This window comes from Anneissia japonica, unplaced genomic scaffold, assembly GCF_011630105.1.
Source record: "Anneissia japonica isolate Jap-2015-1 unplaced genomic scaffold, ASM1163010v1 scaffold1949_len687591_cov173, whole genome shotgun sequence".
Lineage (NCBI taxonomy): Eukaryota > Metazoa > Echinodermata > Crinoidea > Comatulida > Comatulidae > Anneissia > Anneissia japonica.
The window spans coordinates 28,471-38,744 of record NW_022754854.1 but is presented as its reverse complement, the minus strand read 5'-3'; the positions used below and the strand labels follow the sequence as shown (position 1 = coordinate 38,744).

The 10,274-nt window shown below is 36.0% G+C and overlaps 1 protein-coding gene across 1 annotated transcript in view; it reads right to left on the bottom strand.

Annotated features, from left to right (window-relative positions):
- Positions 1-8,054: 8,054 nt before the first annotated feature.
- Positions 8,055-10,274, bottom strand: part of LOC117123275 — a 13,669-nt gene continuing 11,449 nt past the window's right edge. The window contains exons 11-12 of the mRNA XM_033269133.1: positions 9,852-10,050; positions 8,055-9,344 (exon numbers count right to left, since the gene is read on the bottom strand). Of these exons, the coding sequence (XP_033125024.1) occupies positions 9,241-9,344; positions 9,852-10,050 (303 nt within the window). The 3' untranslated portion in view covers positions 8,055-9,240. The remainder of the gene's footprint in view (positions 9,345-9,851; positions 10,051-10,274) is intronic.

Genomic DNA, 10,274 nt, shown 5'->3' with positions numbered 1-10,274 from the left:
GAATACAAACTTCAGCTTCATGGTTAAAAATGGTTCCTTTGCCGGGAAATAGCAGGGCATTTTTATTGCAAGTAATCAGGATCGGCTTGACTCATATAACCTTTGTGTGGTGATGGTAATTTGGCCGACTCCAACTCCGAAAATTTTATAAATAGTTAATTGTTATAGGCCTATAGCAATTTATACCTCGAAACTATTTTTTTTCAAAATCAATCTTAATTACAAAAATAAAGGATTGTCAAAAAAGATGAAATTTTCAAGCATATAGTGAATTTTTGTTTCAATATATAACATTAAAACTAAAAATTAATAATAAATTCATATAATTTATATGTATCAGTACCGGTATAGCCTATATTTATTTTAACAACCAATCGAATTGAGAAAAAGTGGTGGGAGAAATACCATGAAAAAGATGTAATGCCAAAAAAAAAAAAAAACAACAAGATAAGGTGTTAAGTGTTAGCACATTCCCAGGTTAAATGAATCATTGCGTTTGAATCCAGCTTTGCAAAGTTTTCTGACGAACGCTAATAATGAAATCGATAATTAAATACAGTTAAGTACAGTACATATTTTTGATGACGATTTGATACAAACCGTATTCAATGCACACTCGAATTAACAGGTGGGAGTACCAGGGCGAAATTTAAACAACTTTTGTATAAGTTCATAATATTAAGTTGTGAACCCATTATTTGTTTTCACAAAACTGCCGAGTAGGTGTTTTGCCAGCGGCAATTTTAACCCAGACCTTATATAATAATCCAGCGGTCCTTGGCCTGAGTAGGAATCAGATAGTTTCATATGGAAATTAAGCTTTTCTCTGTTGAATTGTGGCGGTGCAGAATAATACCTCTACGAATCAATAGTGGAGAATGCAAGATAAATTGTAACTGGCATTGTGCGATACACGTAGGCATAAAATTTGTTTTATGCATGTCACACCAAAATTGTCAAGGTGATATTATTTCTGCTTTTATGTAACCAATCATTTTATGTATTATTCCTGATGATGACAAAACGTAAAATAAAATGGCCTTGTCAAATTTTTGATTGCCATTCATGGCCTATTTGTAGTAATTTTGTGAACATATTAATGGTTTGTCCTTCATTGTATAAATTGAAGGTTATTTTACATTCAATATTGTACAATAATTTTGTATTTTAAATAGTAATTGGAATTATTCAGTGGGACATTGCAAATAATATTCATTTGTCGACTAGGAATTTCACAAATTATATATATATATATATATATATATATATACGTATTTTGTCATTTAGCTTTGTAAGCTATAGAAGATTATATGCCTATACATATACATATGATGGAATTAACTTATCATTGTTATAATCATTATCATTATTATTATTATTAAATACAACTACATATATATAAATAATAAATAAACATATATATACATATACCGTATACATATATACATATGATGGCACTAACTGATTGTTAATATTATTATTATTATTATTATTATTATTATTATTATTATTATTATTATTATTATTATTATCATCATTATTGTTGTTTAAAGGTCTGGATGGCGAAGTAATAACATATATGTTGAAGCTTGAACTCAGACATTCCCAACTACAACACTTCTTTTCAGAAATACCTACGTGGTGTACCGCAAGCTTCAACATATCACTATTGTTATCATTTTATTATTATTATTATTATTATTATTATTATTATTATTATTATTATTATTATTATTATTATTATTATTATTATTATTATTATTGACTTAGTATAGTACATCATTGATTGCCCTAACTTTGACGACGTTGGTAACCCGTACAAGGACGTACTGTGGAAAACAATAACGTTATGATTCAGATATGGACACGCCTCCAACATGCGGTGTGAGACAAACATTACAACAAATTAGTCATTAACAAAAACAAACTAACATAATAGGTTAAAATCTTTGTTTCATTAAACCATTTACAATAAGACTCATAAATGAAACCACATCAATAAAAAATTTAATCGACTTAATATGAATGTATTAATAGCATATTATTATAAAAAGCGTGGGTGAAGTCCTGTAACTTTCCTAATTTGGTTTTAATAATACGATAATATATTGGAGGATTATAAATCCCCCAAATGCAACAGATCGAGGCATCTTATTTTTGAGTATTTGGATGACATGTTAGATACATGTCGATAGCATTTTCATGTTTGGCCGTGGTCTCGCTTCTGTAAAAAAAGGAAAATTATTTACAGTAACTTTAAAAAAAAATTGCAATTATTGATGTTAATGTTTATTTGTGATTTTTTTTCTCGTATTTTATGATGTAATTTTGAGAAATAAAATTAGTGGTTACACCACAAAAGAGACAAGAAAAATATATATTGGAGTTTTTAAGATGCATCAGCCGATTCTACCTAAGTGATCAGTTTCGGTGAAATGCTGATAAACTTCTATACTGGTGACAGTACCAGCCATCAATCATCTGATCAGAATCCCCCTTCCCCTAATCTGGCTTGGTGACGGCATCATGGAAGGTGATGTCGCCGAAACTGATACTTGTCAGATGTATTAGGCTGCATTCCCCTCTGATCCGAAATTAGGACCGCGTTTCCCAAGCGCTTACGCCAAAGTTCCTATTCTTATGTCACTGATTGCTTCGGTAGGCTTTCGCATTCAATGTGTAATGCACATTAAAGCCGAGAACTCACTGCGCCCGACGGTCGACGGCCGACGCGCAGTGGCTGATCCAGCGGGGGGAGGGGCATTTGGGCCCGTTCCCCCTCCACCGTCAGTCAATCCGCGAACAATAAATTAGAGTGAGAAAAAATTGAGTTAAAAAGAGGAAAAAGGAAAAAATAGTGCACCCATAAGTTCAAAGGCCGATCCAGCAGTCGAGTGAAAGGAGAGCTCGATACTTGCCATTTATTTTGAGGTGGGCGTGAAGCGAGAACTTCATATTGTGCCACCCCTACCCTGTCATGACCCTATGCAGAACGGAACAACACGATGCTCACGAGAAATGATCACATGAATTAACAGGTGGGAGCAGCTTAGCTCAGTCGGCTAATCTGGTGGTAGCCACTGTGTGTGCGCTGAACCGTGAAGATCTCTAGGTCCCCGGTTCAATTCAAATCGCTGCCTCTCCTTGTGTTTCAGCTAGAGGGATGAAATACAAAGCTTCATTAGCGCACCGTCTTTCGGATGAGACGTTTAAGCCGTTGGTCCCGTGTGCATATATGGCCCATGTTCACGTTAAAGAACGCAGTACACTCTTCGGAAAAGCGGTAGGGGATTGTTTCCCGTTGTACTGCCCAATCACCACGAGAAGGACCTCACTGAAAATAACTCTTCTTATAGACTTTCGTTGGCTATCCTTGGTGTTTACGCCAAATAAATCCAATCCAATCAATGGATCAGGTTTTATCCCTCGGCCGACTGACGTACGACCGTCGTACGTCTCAGTAGTGCCTGGCTGGGACCCATAAATATACGACGGAAAATAAAATATTACTAATGTGTAGCCGGAGCTTACATACAGTTTTTTATTTTTCAAAAATGCCAAAATGAGTGATGGCTACGTTATCCAAGACTCATATAACAACAGTTCATTATTATCGTGTTTGTATATAAATTTACCGGATGAATAGCAATGACATATTGATCATCATGTGTTGTTTCTAATTCTCACCATTATTAGGGATACGAAAATAAAGAACATAACAGGAACTATTTATATTGAGAGCTGCTTTTATGGCAGGTAGTTTGAGGCGATATGTTAACCGATAAAACGGAAGAAAAAGCTTTCATTATTTAACGGTCTACTAAGATTGTACAATTCAAACAGCGACGCGGATTGTAGGTTGGATTTGACATGTAATATTACCAATTGAACGAATAAGCCCAGCGGAAAGGTGGTAGGACTCTATCAAAAATATATTCATATTCCCAGGACTTGGGTGGGTCCAGATGCCATCCAAAACCTCTCGTAGCGAGTCCAGCTGAGTGGAAAAATAGAAGCTCCAAAATTTAGGAATTCAACATGCTTAATGGATTTTAGAGCGTCATAATTTGTGAAAAAAAAATACATAGGATTTCCCCCCGGGTATTGTGCTTGTTTGTATTATATGACTATATAGTTAACCAAATTGCAATATCTGCATATCAAAAAGATTGAATCTTGCTCTTAAAATCAATCACAATGACAGAGCGGTACATCTTTGCACGAGATCAACAGGTTGAAAACCGGGCACTGACTGAGCCTGGCGGTCGTCAACCGACGCAATTCTGTGGAGAACACTGCGACTCCCGCGCAATCGTTTTTTGAGACTGTCACCGACAATACAAACAACAGCCGACGGCGTCATGTCGTCTAATAACGCCATACTCACAGGGAGCGTTGTTGAATTCGTCGGCCACGGTCGTAAATGACGCAGCGCCCGGCTGTATGTTATTGAATATTGAATTTATCTCGAACAAATTTAAGCTGTGAATTGTAAATGCTCAAAAGTAAGGTTACAACCTCTGGTACTAACTGGAGTCTAATCAAAATTTATAACATAAAAGAATGTATCGAGGACGTCAAACCCACGGTCTAAAAGGATAAGTTTGACATGACATGACATGGGGGAAAACAGGCTTATATGCTCATGACCTAGACCAGGACGCTAAACTGAAATATAGCCTAATTATAGACTACTAACTTGGTTGAGCCCAATAAATAAATAATTTTTCTTGAATGCTAGTATCTACATAAAATCAAAACCCATACTCCTGTTATAATACAAATGCATATTTACATTGTGAAAAAAAACACCGTAATAATAATAATAATAATAATAATAATAATAATAATAATAATAATTTGATATTTGTGTGTATGCTTTCAAGTTAGGCCTATAGCTTTTAAATGAAACAAGAAAAGAAGACGTGTTTCCCCTCTGTTAAGCGATGTAATTCGTAACCTTGATGTGATGTCATCCTGACCATTTAGGCATGTCATATGTTTTAAAATTTGAGTCTAGACAAAGTTACGGGAACCCCTTTAGTGCCACCAGCGAATTAAAACCTAAAAACCGTTAACTGGCGGCAGTTACATACGGTAACGGTTCTTAAATTTTAAGTCACTATTGGAATTATCGGGTTTCCGTAAAAAGCTTTAAATTTGATGAAAATATATTAATGGAATTTTCAACTGTAGACTAAATCATGACTGAAGTAGGGCCTAAGTAAAAATGTTTGAACTATGCATTGAAAGTTGAAAAACTTATATGATTCGGGGGTTATGTCAGTCGGTTAAACCTGTGGTAGCCAGTGTGTGTGCTGAACCGTGCAGATCCGATGAAGTCCGGTTCAGTACACATCGCTTTTCTCTTTGTGTTCCCGCTGGAGGGCAGGAATACGGCTACCGTCTTTAAGATAAAACTACGTACGACTCGTGTATATGGGCGGCCATTAGGGTCAAAATAGAAAACTCAACAAATAACGGACAATCTCAACAAACAAAGCACAAACGCAACAAAGGACAAACTCAACAAACAAAAGGCAAACTCAACAAACAACAGACAATCTCAACAAAGAAAGAAAAACTCAACAAACCAAGGACACACTCAACAAATTAAAGAAAAACTCAAAAAAATATTTTTTTCCAACGATACGACTTTATAACATCATGGTCCTTTATATTTGTGAACTGTATTTTTATCTATTTGGTTTATACATAATTTGTGCTGCCAGTATATATACTGTCTCTTATACACATCTAGATGTGTATAAGAGACAGACAATAACCTTTGAAGTTTAAGGTACCATATATAGTTCTTTAATGCACATCATGGATCTCAGACCTTCTCATCCTTGTAGGACGTGCTATCCCAAATGCTGACGTCAGTCACGTTAAAAGAATGACCTTGGCTACAGGAAGTTCACCTAGACGACCTTCAAGGCTTAATAGTTATGACGTATGTGTAATGTCCTCTTAGTTTCAATAGGGGTAATTAATATTATTGGTTTTTTTTTGTTTTTTTTTTAATAAAAAATGGAAAACCCGGCTTGCCGAGCCACGGTGACCATTGGGCTGGATCTTATCCCCAGTTTCAAGTAGCATGAAGCGCCAAATCGCCAAATCACCTCCACGTTTGACGGCTCATGTTATAATATGTAGGTTTACTTTAAGCCGGACACTCACTGCGTCGTAAGACGGTCATACGAAGAATCCACATTTGCTTCCGGCGAGCGACAGACGACGCAACGCCATCTGCTGATTGTCAGTAGCAAGCTGAACCTCATTAAAAAGACGATCCGTGCGTTCTTCGTCGCGTTGCCGTCGCGTGGCCGTTGCAATGAGTAACCGGCTTAACTGATAATAATGCACGAAGCCTTTGAGATTCCTCGGGTGTCAATCTCAGCTTCATCACATGAAATTAAGGTGGCATCTGCTGCCAGCGAAAACTCGACGTGCTGAATCAAATAAATCTTTAAAAACCTAGTGTCGGAGTGCTGCTTCTTGATTATGTGGTATCTTAGGTTAGGTGAGGAAAGCAAAATCAAATATAAAAATCCACAGCCACACGGTAATAGTCCATTGTCGAAGACCCTACGCCAGGGTTGGGCATAATATCGGTTGGAGGGCCAAAGAGAATTTTTTATTATTTAACACCGACTGCCGCACACAAATTTGATGTTTCCAGTATGCTTCCAAAAACCAGCATTGTTTTTACACCACTTTATTCCAAGCTTTGATATTACATTTACAGATGGTCGGTTTCGGGCCGTAAAAACATGGTGTTTTCTAGCCAATGTTGCTTGGCGGGCCGCAGACATAGGGCATGCGGCCCGCACTTTGGCCGCCTGATGTGCTGTAGGCCTATAACTTCCCACGCACGATGTTAAATAATTGTGTCTTAGTTATTGATAATAATCATTTGAATTTACTTCTATCTGAAATCACCTTTAGGGTATGTAGGCCTAGGCGCCTTGGGACGATTTTATTGTGAAAGGCGCTCTACAAATACTCCACCATACCATTAGAAATACCAGAACAATTCATATCACAATTGCAATAAAGTATATAAAAGACCTGTGGTAGTTGAATAGTGACAAACGAGCACCTTTCAATAGCTTTGCACTAGTTTTTTATGGGACGTCTGCAAACAATAAGCATTTACCCTTTTCAAAATGTCAACCCACATACTATAGTTCAATAGTGCTTCCCATAAAACAAAATCTACCTTTTGAAATTTTAAAATTTTACAAATCAATATAGCGTATAATTACTATGGGTATAGGCTTTCAAAATTCCATCCAATATTGTCGCTAAAAGTGTAAATGCATTATTCGATAGTTAACTACGCTTGTCACTTAACCATGACAAAATAGATTGTCGCTACACTCTCGCCATGCCATAGATATATAATCAATAGGTCTACAATATTAACCTACATTTCTCAATTATCTGTAGATCTAAATCCTGACTCACACTACGTCGTACGAGTCGAGAGTCGTATAACTGTCGGCCGACTTTGTGAGTACGTTACGACTGCGAGGCGTCGCCTGCTAATTGTCGGAGGTATGTCGGAGCGGATCGTAGATAAAAAAAACCCCGATCTGTTTGCACGCGCCTATTCGCATTGCTTTGCTCAACCGATGACCGTAGGTGCATTACGCTCCCGTCTTCAAAAATAAGCAGTTGAATTTATACTGTTAACACAATGATCGTTTTATTTAGACTTGTACATTTTCAGTATAAACTACTCTTCTTTCACACGGATCAAGTTTAAAAATATCACGTCGCATAATAAGGCTTCGAGAGTGGAGTAACCAAGATTGGAAGGCAGTCAACTTTTCCCTCAAGCTCCACTATGCCTGTTTTATATATTTTTTTGTTTTTTCGCATCTTTTCTAATAATGCTTTCTAGATACAGTATATGAGCATATTTGATTTTCACAAGTTTACACTTCACAGGAGTTCACGAGGTACATACTGCCATATTTGTTATCAAACAGTTTAGAAAGAAACTCTACTGATTCTTCGTTTCAAGAAATGGACACTCAAAAACATTGTGCTGGTGTATTTTAATACATTTCTTTTATCAAGTAAATAAAATAGATCATTAATTTTTATAGTTTCACAAATGTACAAACTCATTGTTTTCTCCTTTAAATATATATGCTTCAATGAATCTTAACACTCGGCTATTTTACAAAGGGAAAATATTTTAAACAATTTATAATTCAAAAATAGTTGTACTTGTTTGAAAAAAAAAAATGATGTTATGTTATGTCTTATAACACATATATATGTTGATTTTGTATCACGTGACATTGGTTATTTACATAATTTTGTCATTTATTATAAACATTAAGTTCTATCCGTTCCGCTCCATTGCACACTTCATCCTAATGCAACCTATTCATTGATGAATTGATAAATGCTATTAACGTATATCAGAATTTCAGAATCAGAATACCAATTATGCAGTGGATATTTGTCCGGTAGAACGCCTTCGCTTACACAACATTCTGTTCGTGACGCCTAGTGAGGGCGCATTATACATCCCAAAACACACAAAGGTAATATCGGGTTATAGTAGGCAAATATACACTTCATATTAATTCTACAGAGTCATCAATGCAGAAACTTCAATTTGAAATGACATTTTCTATTGGGAGTGTAAATAAGAGTGCAGGTTAAATAGGGGTTTTTTTCAGATTCCTATAAAGGTTTATCATAGAGATTGACCAAAAAAATAATGTTGCTACCGTAAAAAGGTCGCAAAATCCAGCAAATCTCTTCATCCACTTTATCAATGATCTATTGGCCTAGAGCTTGGTTTAGTTGTAAAAATATAACTTTTTAATTAAAAAAAATTAAAACATTGATACAATCGGCCATTAACCTCTCTGACAAAACAGGTAGAATGTGGCAATATTATTCAACATAAAACTTGATAACACGTTCTTAACAATGGGTAACTATAAAAATCCCGAATAAAATGGCTACCTTCCATTGGGATCGATTAGGGTCTATAGGCTTACACCAATTGTGAGTTTAACTTATAGTAGGCCTAGTAACTGTAAGAGAACTATCAAGTAACGTTATATACCATGGATATAATATTGTCACTGAAGTAACACGTTATTGCGATAATATATATGTTTAATGTAATAACTTAGGTAACATGGGCCTATACTGTAGTAAATTTGACAGATGAGTGTGCTAGAAATATTATCTTTGGTTATATGATTAATTATTTTTGGCGTCAAAACCTTGGTTAACCTCGCCCTCAGGAGTTTGTGTTTCGTTCGATGATTTGCGATATATACCGTTGCCTTCAGACTCAATTAACCCTGGAAGAAAAGGAAAATTGCATAAAACTACAAATCACAAACGTTGATTTTCACAACATTTTATAATCAGTGGCGGCGATACGGGGGTGGACGGGCTAGACGACGGGGAAGGGAACGGCGAGAAAGACCACAATTCGTAGGGGAGAAAACAAAATTATATTTTTCTACATATTTATAGACTCTAAAATCGATTAAATAAGCCATTGAAACCCCTAAATTGTCATATTTGTGGGGGGGGGGGAGGAGCTTCCCCTCCTGGGCTACTTTATAAAAATGTTGAGCAAAGCCCGACAACTCCCACTTTGTTCTCTTCGGGGATATCAGCCTTCCTCCCCGTCGTGACCTTTGGATTCCCTTCGGGCAAATCTTGGCACTCCCCTGTTTATAATAATAGGCCTATTAGTAACAATAATAATATTGATAATATCAATAATAACAGCAACAGCAACAGCAACGAAGCAACAACCCCTAAATCAAGGCAACAGCAAAGCTTCCGACTCTACTTACTTGTTGGTGCCTTTAGTTTTTCATCCTGGTATTGGATATACATTTCAGTTTCTCTTGCAGTGACCGTGTAGAGTGACGCCGACAATACAAAAATGGACAGTAGACAGAAGACAAACAGAGCAGCAAGTCCAAATTTGTAACCATTTAGAGAATCATTCAATGAGCCGATTTGCTTTTCCCATTCCGGTATTTCATCTATAAAAATTATTACACGTTAATTAAAGACAAAACATCGTGACAAAATGGACAATTCCTTTAAGATCCAACCCTTATGTAGATGTTGTTGTTAAGATCCCACAAAACGAAAGCGTAAAATTTAAAAAATGTAAGAACTTAGTTAAAAAAACCGAAGTACTAGGAATTTTAATGATATTAACCAAGTATACCAATTTTTTCGTGTTTACTATCATATTGAGATACACC